The sequence below is a fragment of the Dermacentor variabilis genome, chromosome 1, assembly GCF_050947875.1.
Source record: "Dermacentor variabilis isolate Ectoservices chromosome 1, ASM5094787v1, whole genome shotgun sequence".
Lineage (NCBI taxonomy): Eukaryota > Metazoa > Arthropoda > Arachnida > Ixodida > Ixodidae > Dermacentor > Dermacentor variabilis.
This window is the reverse complement of record NC_134568.1, coordinates 270,116,940-270,133,258: the sequence shown is the minus strand read 5'-3', so window position 1 is coordinate 270,133,258 and position 16,319 is coordinate 270,116,940. Positions and strand designations below refer to the sequence as shown.

At 45.8% G+C, this 16,319-nt stretch overlaps 1 protein-coding gene across 1 annotated transcript in view; it reads left to right on the top strand.

Moving 5' to 3' along the window:
• The window catches only part of Lgr1 (Leucine-rich repeat-containing G protein-coupled receptor 1), a 49,133-nt gene that overhangs the window by 12,045 nt on the left and 20,769 nt on the right, over positions 1-16,319 (top strand). The window contains exon 3 of the mRNA XM_075677837.1: positions 6,774-6,970. Within this exon, the coding sequence (XP_075533952.1) occupies positions 6,774-6,970 (197 nt within the window). The remainder of the gene's footprint in view (positions 1-6,773; positions 6,971-16,319) is intronic.

Here is a 16,319-nt window from a genome sequence, read left to right as displayed (position 1 = left end):
GCCACTGCGTCGGGTTGGGACACGGCCTGCCTATAAGCCGACATGGTTATTCAAGACAGGGCGTGCCCATTATCGGCTCTCTACTTGATGCAACGAGAGAGGAGACATTGAACACTTTCTGTAGTTGTGCCAAAGTTACTGCGATGAAAGGAACGCTTTCTTTCTTTAGAACTAAGAGAAGAAATGCAGTTTACGTGCGCGCCTGCACGTAAGCCTCTGTGTTTCCAGAAGGGTCCGTCATACCCCGCAATGATGCTTGACGCCTTCTCAGATTTCTGAGACACCGATCTGCTGGACACGTGTAGTAAATATCCCGATGACACTGCAAGCGAAGCTTAGACGGAGTACTTGTAGGCCTCGCTTGGCAGGCGAAACGAACCTGCTACAGTCCACTACCACCACGCCGTCTGTTCAGTGCAAAGTGGCAAAGTGCCCAAGAGGCGTTGGAACAACACTCCAGCGCGTGGCTGGCGCGATAGCTGCTACGCCGCCTTCCGATATCCACTAGCGTTATCAGCGATATATGCGCCACGAGATCCGTGCGCCGGATTTGACGGCAAATACAGTCCCACGCTCGGTGCAGGAAATACACTGTGCCAGTGGCGCGGTTCGGCTATAGCACAGAATGGGCATGGAGCCGGACGCGAAGCACCGCATGCGGAGGCTCCATCGAAACGGAGCCGTGGCGGCACGTGAGAAAAATGAGAATTGTCACATCGGTTTCTCTCAGCGCAGCGCGTACCGCACTTTGCATAGGAGCTCGATCCTGCTTGAGAGATATCAGAATATGCCGTTTGTTATGCGGGTGATGTTCGCCCGGTGTGTTGAAACGACAATATATAGATGCAGCCCCGTGACTCCAAGCACAATGCACACTTTCTGTTCAGAAGTGGAGGCCTTGGTAGCATCCCAGAAAGACGATCGCCTGCTGTTTCACTCAATAGTTACTATGCTACACACAACAAAATGCAAATGACAAACTACTGCCGTTGCGCGAGGCTTCTGTCCCTGGGTGGAAAAAAAGAAAGAAAGTTTTGTTTTGTTTTAGACAGCAATGGCTGAGGTCTACAACTGTTTTTCCGGCTGATCGCTGTTGATTTATGTTTGAAGATTCTCCGCATTTTATTCATCCGGCCACCGGACGCAGCCGCTTCCTTTTGGCCCATATTCAGCCTACGTTGACGTTTCTGTTTTCCCTCTTGCTCTTTCGCACCACAACTTATTTCTCTGTCATGTACATCAATAAATATCAATAAAGAAAACTGGAAGCTGTAAAATAAAATCGTAATAGGCATTGAGGTTGCGATAACCTGTAATAGATCCATAAGAGATAAAGCTTCCATGTATCTGCACCACTTTGTCAGGAAAAAAAAAACATTGCAATAATATCTGTACCGAAGTTCATTGGGTTTTATACCCCAACACAACACAGCACCAAAGTTTTCTCAGAAGGCTGGGAAGGAGACCGCTGGTGCAGAAAAATTAACTCTGGTACAGGAATCGAAGTCGGGAGCATTGCATTAAGGGGGAGATCGCTACATCAACTTGGGCGAATAGGAACGTAACAGCAGAAAGCATAAGGGAGATTATTGGAAGGTGAGCCAAAGCACAGCGCGAAATTTGCGAATAAACGCCTTGTATAACGTTGACCCAACTACAAAAAAAAAATTACACAGAATGGTTATTCTACACTGTGACAGTGAACAAGAAAGTACGCAAAACCAACGTAAAGTAGAAATAACAGAAATTAATCAAAATATCCTAAACGTCCTGCATTGCATCTATCCCAGAAATACAAAGCGAAGCTCTTATTCAGTTTTTCAGTTTTATTCAGCATTCAGTTTTCAGTCCTTATGCACAGAATATAACTTACCATCTCAGTAAGATCCCTACGAACGCTTAGGGCCTAGTGCTTATACATGGCAAGTACTGAATGCTTACTATACCGCCTGGCGTTGTGTTGTTGAAAGAAGTAGCTCAGACCAAACGTTCCCAATCCTTTTCGATGTTTTTTTTTTTCAGCAAAATGACTCTAGCAGTCGTCATTTTCAATTCACTAAAAAAGGCATATGATGACGCATCTTGACTAAGTATGCAATCAAACAGTTTACTCCTACAAGGAATAGGCGGCGCTAACAGCAGAGGCGTCGCATTTTGCCCCGCAGTCAACTGAGAAAATCGCTTTCCTTGCTTACACAAAGAAGGTAGCCGCCATCACATCATTCATATTTCTAAATGAGTAGTCAGGGACGACAAATAAAGACATATATTGAGAAGGATCGACATTTGGGCGAGTTGGTACTGGTTGAACATCTTGAAGGGGCAGCGCAAGACGACGAAGACAGAAGGCAGGAACCTGTGCCCTCTGTGTTCCTGCCTTCTCTCTTCGTCGTCTTGCGCTGCCCCTTCAAGATGTGCATGTTTGGAATTGAACTTCGGGGTTTCACGTACCAAAACTGCCAAAACCACGATTTGATTATGAGGCATGCCGTACAGGGGGGCTCCGGATTATTCTTGACCACCTGGGGTTCTTTAACGCGCCGCTAGTGCACGGTGCGCGGGCGTTTTTGCATTTCGCCTCCATCGAAATGCGGCCGCCGCGACCGGTGTGTAATTCCGCGACCTCGTGCTCAGCAGCGCCACACTATAGCCGCTAAGCCACCGCGGCGGGTTAAAGGGATGTTTTGATTGACGGTGTTACTGTTGCAACGGTTCATATGAAATCGCGCGCGCATTTTCGCACCTTTTCGGTTGTCTTCAACCTCACCCACAGGATATTTTTTTCTTTCTCCGGAACAATTTCACTAACCTTAATTACCTTTAATTCAGTAGAACAAGACGTCAACGACATTTGTTGGTTTTTTGTGTAAAAAATTGCTTTAGTTCTTCGGGGACAGCTGCTGCCTATAACAGAAGCGTCGCGCTTTGCGCCAGCCTTACACAGCTGTATCTTGGTCACAGATCACTTGAAACTGGACAGCTCAGATGTAAAATGAGTTCTCTGGAAATCCGCAAGCTGGAGGTACGCATTAACGAAAGGGCTAGTTGGCATCCACCACACTGTAGCATAATGCTACTTTATCGACTTCGTGCAATATTAGTAGAATATTAATCTATATTTGCTAGTCACCTATACACCGAACTAGTCTCACCCCCTCGTTAGATTAGTTAGCTTTAGGTGCGTAAATCACAAATAATATTAGTTGAGGTCATGTTCTGAAAGCCAAAAGTGAAGAACAAAAAGGAAAACATAAGTAATGCTGCGTGGGTTGTTTTCATACAGTCACGCGACATTCCAAATAGTATAAACGTGATAAGCGTTAAGGGCCCCGTGTAGCAGAAAATGTGGCGTCGGCATCCGGCGTCCTGCGTCATTCATATAATTCATCAATAATCATTCCTATCCACGCAACCACGCATACCCAAACACGCAGGCCTTGCATGTAGCGCAAAGAAGTTGTTGAACTAATTGAATTGCTCAAAGTAAAATGCATCAGAAGAATCGTAATGTTCGATTTACAACCTACAGACATGATGGCATCAGACTGTAATGTGAATATACGAGAAAACATAATTTTGTTACGCGGAAACTCAAACACAAACTCCTTTTAACGCGATAGCGTTTCCCAGCTGCCGTTTGAAGTCTGTCTTAGTATAGGAGCGGCGCGGCCGCCTTGGTTCCTTGGACACCATCAAAAAAAAATAATAACCACAAAGCTCGCCTTCATTCATAACGTTCGCCGCCAGTGCTTTGTGGCAAAAATTACGGTTACATAAGTTGTAGTTGCCGGAAAGCGTGAGAAGCACTCAGGGATGTTTGAATGCTATCGCGTTCCACTCTTAAAGGCGAAGCACAAGCGTCCTCCAAAGTTTTGGGTCTGTCTACCGTTAAGTACTTTTTTGATGTACAATGAACAAAGCTCCACGTACCAAGTGAGCCAGCATTTAGAGAGCTCCTTCGGTATTCATGGGTTCATGAGCTGGGCCATTTTTTTCTCAGCGCTAAGCTTTCCACGAGGACGCGCATTTTAAGCATTCGTCGTCTTCCAATGCCGTGGCTAATTTTTGTGCATTTGTGTTGTTGTTTTTTTTTTCTTGCGCACTGCGACTTTTAACAATGAAAGACAGGATATGCTCATAAAGTTACCGCAGCTGCCTTATAGAGACAACGTCGGAGCGAATTTTAGAGCCAATTTCTCGCCCACGGGTTATCACCCAGCATGAACGACCGACGTAACTCGGCACGACGCTACTAAGAAAACAGAATTAGAGAGAGAAAAGAAAACATTGGGAACGCAGAGCCACTATATTTAGACATGAGGTAATCGAGATTCTAGCACTCTCCGATTGTGCAGGTTTTTCTTAACGGAACGCGTCTCTCGCCCTGCGTACGCCGCGGAGCATCTCAGCAGTCTTGCGTATTGCCCCACCATCGCACTTGAATATCTAACTGATGCCCGCTAGTCTTTCTTTTTCCCTCTACTAAGCTGACAAGGACTGGCGTCGTTATCAAATAAACGGCCTATCGATCATATTGACGCTGCGTGAACCGGTGGGAATGCAGAACGACTGAGTGGAAAACACCTACCTGCCCTATTTAGAGGAGACTGTACAAACAGCATATAGTCGTCGCATAACTCCTCTAATGAGACAAGAAATAAGGTGGGGGGGGGGGATCCTCACGGACTCCGTCACTTGGTTGCCAGGCCGTGCTCTGGTGGCGCTTTTCGACACGCTGTCGGGCCCCGTGCCAAGCAAATCCTGCCTCCCACACACGCCCTCCTTTCCTCCGGAAAACGCAGACAAAGCCAACGCTCTGGGCATACACTGCGCATTACTGGAAGCGGTCCATTTATTTAGCCTTGTAGCAGAATAGCACTGGCTGAAGTGCTATGCGACGGAAATAGACGACAAATAAGCAGCCATAACTGGAAATTGTTCTTAGGAACAGGGATCAAGACGTGCTGTTGGACGAATGAGTGCTTGCTAAACAACATACGGAAAGGCGCTGAAGACAATAGGACCAATCACCTTCTCTCTGTTCTGTCTTTCGAGATGCCTTATTGGGAGAGGCAGCAGCGGATATTAAAATTAATGCAAAACTTACGATTACTTTCAAACTATGCGAATAGCCGGAATACGTCGTGCGAGGCGTATCCTGCAGTCGGGCTTCTGTCTCGCGCGTCACTCTGGACACACTGCACCACCTGGCGGCATGCCCGTGAAGTTCACGCATGGCCTCCGAAATGTGTGGCGTGCCAGTGGGTGCGAACTTTGAGAATAGAGAGTTTTAGCAGTGCCGTATTACGGTACGGTAAGTGCTGTATACGGTACGGTATTACCGTTCCGTACTAACTTACCGCGATGACCGAAGACATTTTAGCTGCGTGGGCCGCTCGATGCGTACGGTAATGCGATAATGATGATAGCGGCTAACATTGGGGCTTTGCAGAATACAATAACTATGCGCTGAGCGCGAAATACTCATTTTGACGAATACTAGAAAGCTTTAGCTTGTCCATACACGCATTAGTCTTTACAGAAGTGCCCGGCTACGGCAAACTTAGACGCCAGTCACAAGGCCGGTAGCGACATCTTGTGACACTTCGTCCTGCAACACGCGAAACCTTTTGTTACATAGGTGTTCTTATCTAATCAATACATAGAAAAGGGTTTGTTTCTTGTAAATTGCACCGCGGCTGACACTTTACACCAGCAGATAAGTACAATATAGTTAGTTACTGCAATAAAAACTCTGCGTCCCCTTTAAGTAAACTCTGCATCACTAAATGGCGCCACCTACCTGGTTTTTTTTATTTGACTGTTTACTTGTTGTCACTTCGTCGCTCCGCATAAGGTGATTTAATGTAACCTCTTGCCTTGGTAGTATCATGGTAAAAAAAGCACGCGAAACGTAGACTCTGTGGCCGACACCAGCTTCTGACTGTTTTGGCTTGGTGCAGCTCGGTTCGCGACACACGGTGCCAGCCGAGCCTTACCGAATCCTTACCGTCTAGTATGCCGTACGGAAAGTCATTCCGTACGGTAAAGTTCGCGCATGCGCAGTCCTCGACCGGTACGGTATTACGCACTTACCGTACCGTATGCCGTACTTTCCGTAGCACCGCTAAAAGACCCTAATGAGTCACACCCTGTCCGCGAGTATTTGTGGCACAGTGCCCTGAAGCGTCGGGATGCTGTGATCGAGAAAACCTTGTAACGCGGGTTCAATTCCACCCAGCAGCGGGTACATTTTTGCGCAGGTTGTTGTCATTGCTGAGCGCCGTGGACGAGGTTAAGCCCACGTTTTTAGATTTGACTACGTTCGATATCGGCCCACATATTTGTATTGCACTATCTTCGGGATCGGCACATATTTTCAGTTGCATAACTAGATAACTGGAAAGAAAACTGGTCTGCACGGAGCAGACTGTAGGAGAGAGCCCCGGGCTTATGTTACAGAGTCGGAACCCATATTTAATGGGGCTAGATATCCCTCGCTTCACCCCTAATGGCCAGAAGTGACGGGCAAGCAGAACAGTGTAAGATTTTTGTACACACTGGTTAAACCTCTAGATATCACTGGCATATGCAGAACAAGAACAGTGTAACTAGAACTACACTGCAGTTTCTCATTACTTGAAGTTCCAGTGTGGACAAGAAAAGTCGCTCGTTCCCTGCCGTTTGTTTCTTCTGCTCGTTATTCTTCGGGAAGTGTGTCGTGGGCTTTAAAACTGAGCGGCGGATGAGCCTCTCTTGTTTTCGGCGTTCAGGTTCCAGAAGCACTGCAACTCGGACGACAAGGCGTCGATGAACCGGCACCAGAACCGGCCACCTGCGGTCGGCGAGGAGCACGACTTCCAACTACTTGAGCGCTTCTTTGTGGTCCAGCTGAGCACCACGCAGACCACAACGCCGCCGAGCAGACGGTTCGTTCGCCATGTGTTCAGCGAATTCGGCACCATACATGGTAAGTACAGCATCGCCTTAAGGCCTACTTCACAGCACTATTGAAAGGAGAACTGGGCTAATAATGGGGCGAAAATTATCTTGTTCCGATTAGACACCTTCAATGAGGAAAGCAGGTTACAGGGGCTTCATACTCTTTAGTTCATACTTTTTTTTAATTTAGCAAGGATTCGGCAGTAAAATGAAATCACGAAAAAATTGTGTGTGTGTGTGTTTACATTGCGTGGGACACATGGAGCCGCCCTTCAGAAAGCTACGTTAGTGCTTATGTACTACCTTGGTTACCAGCCGTGTTGTTTGTGGCATATTTGTTACAGACTCGAATAGGAAGTGTTTTGTTTAATGCTTGATTATGTTCGGCTATTAGATTCGTAGGTATCACTTAAGTGCAGGCACCAAATATCTGTCTACAAGCCATCGTTCCGTCTACTACAGTAAACAGCGCACGCTGAGTATTCGTATGCAGTGAGAGAGAGAGAGAGAAGGTAAGAAGGAAAGGCAGGGAGGTTAACCAGACTGAGTCCAGTACTCGAAACGCAGCCGAGATTTCATGCGATGGCAGATGGGTACGTGAGCCTCATAAAAATTTTTGAAATAAAATTGTAGGGTTTTTACGCGCTAAAACCGCGCTCTCATTATGAGGCGCGCAAGACGTGGGGAGCTGCGGATTAATTTTGACCACCATGGGGTTCTTTAACGAGCACACAATCCATGGTACACGGGTGTTATTGCATTTTGCCTCCATCGGTATTTGCCTCCAGCGGCTGGGATTTGATTCCGCGACCTCGTGCTTAGCAGGACAACGCCAAAATCACTGGGCTACCGTGGTAGATCGCAAGCGTCATAAGCGCTTTCTCTAATGTGCAAGATCTCGAGAAAGCGTTAAGGGGAGAGGAAATGTACTGTCCTTGCTGCGTCAAAACACTGGAAAGCCAAAAAGCGATTCCTTTCAGTGCACGGGAAGGAGCTTGGGAGGCAGAGATACTTAAACCAAAGGAAATACAGTCAGCGGGCTACTGTATAACAAGAAGAAAGTAAATCAGAAATACGAATGAATAGCGCGGCGTCGGCATCTCTCATCGTCTTGCGTCGTGAGCGAAATCACCTGTCGGCCGCTCTGAGACACCACTCCACTCTGATTAAAATCTGCTGCTGATGCTTCACGTAATCATCCCTCAAAAAGCTTTAACTGCGTCGCTCTTGTGCCTCTAAGGAGCGTCTCGGTGTTGTGCACAATTCCATTCTTATGGGAAGCATATTTTGCTGCGAAGTTGGCCTCACACCTAGCGTGTTTTGTATTTTTGGGGAAATAGATCTTGCGGCTTCCTCTTTAGCACAACTAAAGTATTGCTTTGTTCTAATGACGACGATATTCTCAGCGAGGTACCACCACTTTTCCGTACTGAGTATGTTCCTATAGCCCCTTTCGTGGGCCCATCCTGGAGATAGTGAAAACCAAAAATGTAGGCCCATATGTGCTAGTAGATATGTGACCTTGGGACCACTGGTCGCCGTGATGTTCCGGACCTCTATATATATATATATATATATATATGTGTGTGTGTGTGTGTGTGTGTGTGTGTGTGTGTGTGTGTGTGTGTGTGTGTGTGTGTGTGTGTGTGTGTGTGTGTGTGTGTGTGTGTGTGTGTGTGTGTGTGTGTGTGTGTGTGTGTGTGTGTGTGTGTGTGTGTGTGTGTGTGTGTGTGTGTGTGTGTGTGTGTGTGTGTGTGTGTGTGTGTGTGTGTGTGTGTGTGTGTGTGTGTGTGTGTGTGTGTGTGTGTGTGTGTGCGTGCGTGCGTGTGTGTGTGTGTGTGTGTGTGTGTGTGTGTGTGTGTGTGTGTGTGTGTGTGTGTGTGTGTGTGTGTGTGTGTGTGTGTGTGTGTGTGTGTGTGTGTGTGTGTGTGTGTGTGTGTGTGTGTGTGTGTGTGTGTGTGTGTGTGTGTGTGTGTGTGTGTGTGTGTGTGTGTGGAAGTAAGGGAAATTCTTCAGGCTACCTTTCAAACGTGAGCAACTTGAGCGATAGAGAAGAGGTATTTAGTTTCTACAGTTTCGACCGGTGGGCTGCTTTTCATCGGGGTTTACAAAAAAGCGACACTTCGGCACCGACAGTGAAGACAGCAGACAGCGTGCCTGGCCGTTCCTAGGGGAAAAAGTGGCCGGCATACTTCAAACTGAAAAGGAACAAACAGAAAAGGAACAGAGGTGACAGCGATTCACTCCTTTTAGGCGCTTTGACAGATTTACGGAAGCCTTATCGGCAACGATGCAGGGCAAGAGGAAGGCAGAGTCCCGTGTTTATTGGGAAAGGAGGGTGTGGGAGAGGGAAAAATAAGCCGGAGAAGAGGGAGAGGGCAGGAGAGTAGCGGTAGCTATGATCTCTTTGACACGAGGCAGGAAAGGAGAAAACGGTCGCTGCGCAGCACTAGTGCACGGGCCGCCGTTGTAGCGGGAAAGAGGGCGATTGCGAGGCACAATGATACGGATCCCGAAAGAGAGACAGAAAGGCAGCAACTTGTGGCAAGTTATATATATATATATATATATATATATATATATATATATATATATATATATATATATATATATATATATATATACGAGGGTTGTAAAGTGAGGGAGTCCTCCTTGGGCTTACACTTTCAGAAGCGAAGCCGAGTTACGGAGCCTCCATGTAAGTGCTGTTTTCAAACGCTTACAGAACAACTGACACCGCGTCTGCTCGCGCGCATTCCTAGCAGTGGCGCAATAAGTCCCTCAGAATGACCCTGTGAGAGGTAGGGCGAAGGAAACTTTATTTATTTGCTTTTCCGCTCGCCTCCTGAAGCGCATGCGGAAGAAACAGCTAGCGGTGACCAGCGTCTTAATTTTCGAGTGGACAGCATGTATCCGCGCTCCCTTTTCTCACTGCATATCCCGGAGGCACGTCAGCCGCCCCGGTCAAAACTTATGGATGAAAAAAAGATTCTCTCTGCTCGCGTGCACGGATATGTTAGAAACCAGATTGCAAGAGGACGACGTTCACGCATTCAAAGGTGTAACAAGGCAGTCGAAAGTGCCTGGTGAAAGGCAAACTCAGAAGACTTTTCACATGAGCGGGGTAGTTGTTGAACCACATGCGAAAATGAGTCTCTGTTCATCCGATGTATTCATGCTTACACACCTCGCATTAAATTTTTCACGCGATGTTACTGGAATCACAATCAAGATTTTCGTTAATCTTATATGCAATGACCGAATTCGACGCTTCGGTTGTGTCTGTTGTTATGTGAAGACAAACCTTGTAGCGAGGTTTTCCACACGGTTGACAACCGTTGGGCATGTTGGGCTTCTGTGTCCGCGCCCTGACCAACAAACCCCTAAAATTTTTGGTTCTTCGATATACTACATGAGGCGGTCACCGGAAGATAGTATCGAGTCAGCTGCTCTGTTTGATTATGTTGAAATGGCGGCCGAAAATGGCGTTGACTCGTGGAGGACCGGTAGTGTATATGATCAGACTGGGTATTGATTTTTTTCGCAATTTCTCCTATTATATGCGCACGGTCTAAGCTGCAGGCGCACTCAATTGCGTTGTCTACTACTTTTGGAGAATATTTTTAACGTACAAGAGCGGAATCCAGGTCCTCCTCGTGTCTCTCAAATTTTGCACATTCTAAACATAGTTTTCTGTTTCTGTGAGCTCGGAAGTAGGAGATGCTTGTTTCGTGGTGGTGGGGATGGCTACTATAGAGGTGCAGGTGTTGCTAACGATCTGTCGGCATTTTTGTACAGGGACGTGGAAATGCGACCTCCACTATGACGAAGTGAGGTCAAGAAAGTGGATACTATTTTGGGAGAAATTGTACGGGAAGCAAATTGACGGGTGCGAATAATTGAAGTTCGAAACGAAGTGAAAGATATTTTGTTCACTGCGGGCTCACACAAAGAATATATTATCCAGGAATCACTTGTAGAACATTGGTTCTATGGCCTAATTTCCGAGGAAGGGAATTTCTAACGACGCCATAAAGATATTAGTATAGCTTCACGCTACCCTCGTTTCCATGGTGGTTCCGGTGATTTGCAGATAATGTTTGTTGCCGAACTCCAAGTGATTATATTTAATAAATAAATTTAGAGCAGTTTCAATTGTATCTGTTCCTAAATGGCTAGGTTGGCTGGAGTCAGCGTAGGCTGAAACTGCGGAAGCTATACCCTCGGTTTGGAGTATGTTTGTGTACAAACATGCGACATCCGCAGTGACCAAGTAACTATTCGCCGGTATCGTCAGGTTTGATACTTACCGAGGGAAGTGATCTGTGTCTTTAATGTACGAGAGAAATGAAGATGGAATGTCCGTAATGAGAATAACCCTAAAGCTGGATATTTTCTCAGTCGCAAGTCCATTGCTGGAAACTATAGGCCGGTCGGGATTGTTTATATTGTGCAGTTTTGATAGCAAGAAGAAGCGGCCGGGCGCGGAGTTTCTCGGTACCAAGGCTATGAATGTCGAATCGGTTATCTTCCCTGCCTTGAGCAGAGTGGCGAGAACGTCCTTTATCTCCTTTTAAAATATCTCTGTAGGAGTGCTCGGGAGTTCTGTATCTAAATTAGAGTTGCAACTTGATGGAAACCTTAGGCTAACAGTTCCTAGTGAAGCACCTTTATCTTCCCAGTGCCCAAACCGGTTAATTAAACCCGATCGCGAGAAGCCTGATAACTGAGTAGATAATTTTTTGCACATGTTATTTCATTTACTTACTTGCTTTACCGCTTGTTATGGTGCTGTATATCTGTCCACAGCGCAATCATGGCCTTCGCGTCACATTTAAGGTTCTGTTCTTTCCAGAGGCTCCGAAACAGCGAGTGCAGAACACTTCGTCCAGCCCATGGAACATCTTCCACTCTCGAGGCATGGAGGGAACCTTCCACCCTGAAGTGCGGCTGCAAGAAGAGCAATGGGTATTCTTTCCGAAACCCATCTTGCATGCACGACATGCGTTTTTCTTCTCCTAATGGGCACAATGGAATCGCCATAAAGAAAAAGAAGAAAAATAGCTCGCAAAGAATGGAAACCGATTTGGTCACCTATTCAGTAAAACGACCACCCAAGAGAAAAATTATTTGAGCTGTATTAGCAAGCACCCTTGTACAATACCAAAATTCCATTCTTAATTACCACTGCAAGAAATTTAATAAGCCACAACATGCTCAAAACATGATACACTGGTGGCGCCGCCGCGTTGATGTTTCCGCACCAGCTCACCGTCACGTCAAAAATTTTGTCGTGTCTTCTCGGGGCCTAGTTGAATATTTATCAGTAAATATATATTACGCACATTGGGTTTCGATAACTAAGGTTACGCACCAAGTTTCGACAACTTTTATGAGCCACTACAGGTCCTAATACAAGCAATTCATTTAAAATTCGTGGGGTTAGTGACGTCCCGGCACTGGGGTTTCAGCGCGAATTTAAAAAAATGCTTAGTTTTCTCGTGTAATAATTAAACTCTTACCGCAAAATCAAGTTTTCCTATCATTCCGTCTACTGTATAGCACACAGATGTCTGTGAAAGATAATACATAACAATATCACATAGCTTGGTGACTTCGAGAGCGCTTAACAATCGACCGAGCTCAGCTTTCCTGGCTCCGTAGAATGACACGGAAATTCGCAAATTTATGTTATTTTCGTTTTAAGGATAACTCTGAGAAAATGCAATGAGAACATACTTTAAACCTTTTTTTTTCTTGGGCTAAGAAGATAATGGCACTGGCATTAGTCTAAGTATTAAATAAATGTTTTTTTAGAGTAAGAAACGCCTCATTTTGCCTGGGGGTTGGGGGAAAATGAAACAGGTCGGAGGAGCAAAATGAGACCATCACAAAAATTAACACCATTCAGTACTCGCAATTGAGGCACTTGTAGCAGGTCCCCTGAGCCATCGAGCAAGCTTCGTGGGCTCACTCGCAGCGACCTCTGCATTCAATGCTCACAGAGCCTGGTGCTTTCTTTGCTGCGCCACTTTTCGCGAACCGAACGATGCCAGTTAGTTCTTTTGCGGGCGAGTCACGTCACTGGCAGAACACATGCTTGCATGCTGAGTGTATACTTTCTCCCTTCGCTTCCTCCAAGCTTTCTCTGCTATTTCTACATTTTGGGAAACGGTGCGAGCCTTCTAGCAGCATTTGCCAACAACCTGGCGTTGCGGGTAGATGAGGTAAGACTTTGGCTCAGCTCTGGATTCTCTCCTTTAGCTTTCATTGTCCTTGGCACTGAAGAAACGTAATGGAAGGTTCTATGGCTTTTAATACGCTCGTTTTTCTTCAACGGGCTTTCGCGAATGCCTCTGTAGAATAGTTTTCGGCACACCGAAAGCATTTTTGCAGAGGCTGCAGTTCCTTATTGCATGTAATTGCCGGCCAATGCAGCAGTGACTGTCTCTCTCTTGTACGCCCGCACCGTCCGACACAAGAGCACGGAACTTGTTTAGAGCGGTAACAAAGAATGCGCCCAATAAAAAAAAATTATTTTAAGGCTGCTCCGAGCGTGTTTTCTTTGCATTAGAGTATTCATCAAATTATTTTGCGATTGTAAAGACTCAGGCGTACCACGCTGAAATTTCTTATAAGCCCAGCTAGTGAGGGGAAGTAATACAATAAAAGCGGCAAGGCGATCCAATCTCTCATTGAATTCGACCAATGTCTTCCGAGGCGAGTCGGGGGTGAGAATTGGGCTGAGTCACTGCGCACGTCACTCTATCGCGTACTGCCTCGCGTGAGGGGATTAAGTAGGAGGAGCTTTCATGAATGCGGTTAATGGGCGGAAGGTTGCAACAAGCTGCGGACCTTGTATACTCTAGCATACTTCACGTCAATGTCATGACTATATATATATATATATATATATATATATATATATATATATATATATATATATTTCCACGTTTGCTTCGCCTATAACCATCACACCAAAAGACGATGGGGCCTTCGTATTGATCGCAGAATTAGAAACCGCCAGAGAGAGGTAATACGATTTCCAATGCCGAACATTTATGCTATTAGCGACGAAATCGATGGCGGACACTAGTTTTCACGGATCGATCTCTGCAAGGGCTTTTAGCAGAATCCATTGACCGAGGAAACCAAAAAGTGCACATCATTTGTTACGCCCCAACACAGTTGGAAAAGACCATGAATGACATCCGGAAGCCGTACTTGGCCAGCTCTTACAACGTTTATATAGACGACATTATCGTTTTTTCCAAGGCAAAATAAGAGCACGAAAATCGTATTTCCCACGTCCTCTGAGCTCTTCGCCTCACTAAACTCAAAGTATAAATTTTAAGAAAAGCGAGTCCTTTCAATAGAAAGTACTTTCTCTCAGCAGGGTCTTCGACGGCTGCACTAAAAGGCACAAAGCAAGAATGCATTAAAACAATTTCCAATTGAAGAAGCCTTAAAACGTACTTTTCCTCGGTGTTTTGGGAGCCTTTCTGGGCAATTTAGAGACATTATAAGAGACTGTACAATCGATACGAAATGTCTCACACGAATGATGCAGAAAGACGTGTCATGTGAGTGGAACGATGAGTGTGAAAGCGCCTATTGGGAACTGGTAATGCCAGTATCATCACATCATATTCAGCGCATTCCGGACTTCTTTACCGTTTGTGTTTAATACTGATGCATCGCATTATGTAACAGTGCTTTATCAGAAGCCATCACAATGCCTCGACAACACGATGTGCCATGTGAGGGGATATTACACCTACACAATGAAGCTTGCAGAAGTTAATGACAACATGGCAGAAAAAGAAGCAATGGCTGTCTTAAAGATGTACAGTATTTCCGACCTGGGGGGGGGGGGGGGGGGGACCTACAAACAGCGAATTTCACACTTTTAATTGACCATCAAATATTGACACATCTTGATATGGTACAACCCTAAAATTGGCTAGCTACCCTTATTGATTCAATTTCGTCTTTAGCGCTGCCCTGGTCCGCTGCTTACCGATGCAGACGCATTGTCTTGGTTACTTGTCCATGAAACAAGCGAACATCCACAACAAAACCATAACACTAAACTATGGAATTGCACAGAGTAAATTAAATACATTGATGGAAAGTGCCACGTAGTACCGACAATTTTTTCGAAAAATCCTTCATCTTTACCATGATACTCTAGTCTGGTGGACATAATCAATTTCAGTGCTGATACAAGAAGCTGCTGAAGCAATTTACATGGTCAGGTATGAAAAGAGGTATCAGGAACTTTTTATGCACTTTGCTTTGGACTGAACTATTTGAGCATGAATGAATACTACTCCTGCCTGTCACTAAAGGTCACGTTCCGACTCTGTATTACGCATGATTTGTGTAGATTGGCAACTTTATGTCAATAATGATGAGTGGTAGGATACGGGATGTCGCTGGAGCTAATGTTCGACAAGGGGACTACCCGCCATGAAGGCGTAGTGCTATGGCATTGCGCTACTAAGCCCGAGGGCGCGGGATCGTATCCCGGCCGCGGAGGCCGCGTTTCTATGGAGGTGAAATGCAAAAACACCCGTTTATGGTGCATTGGGTGCACGTTAAAGAACCTCACGTGGTCAAAATTATTCCGGAGTTCCTCTCTACGGCGTACCTCATAATCAAATCGTGCTTTTGGCACGTAAAACCCTAGAATTCAATCCGCTTAGCAAGGGGGCTAGTCTTCGTCAGGGGAGCAACTACTTTCCTTTATGCCAAGTTCTTTGTATGGCTGCAGAGCGTGTGAAGTCTGTTTCCGTCCAAGCGATTGGGAAAGATCTTTATTATTTGGATTTTTTCTATTTATATTGTTTGCTCGTCTGGTGCTTTTTCAGTGTGTATGTTTGGCTACAATTATGGCATAGCGGGTTTGCCAGTAGCCAAGCTTTCCATACTGTCACAGTGATCAAACATCAACCAACTACGTACTACGGACGTGCCACGTATGTAAGGTGAGCAAAATGCAGTTCACACGGACGATAGACATCCTGATAATCTCGCAACGCTCGTGAGATCCCTTCGAAGTCATTCACTTGGATATTGCGGAGCTAAATGAAAGGGTGCGAAGGTGTCAGGAAAACTCGAGCTTTCCTTCTTTCCGTAGACTAATGCACGAGAATGACCATGGCCAAGGCAGGACAGGAAGACACCAACTGTGTCATCAGTCTTCCTCAAGTCGAATGATTTAGGCACACAGAGACTATAGCGTGCGACACTGGACCCGATTTCCGAAGTGGATTTCACGAAGCGCTAGAGAAGTGGACACGAGATCCCGACATGACTATCACATTTTTCTCGATCTATCATCCTGCAAAATGGCATTGCGGAGCGGGCCCCCC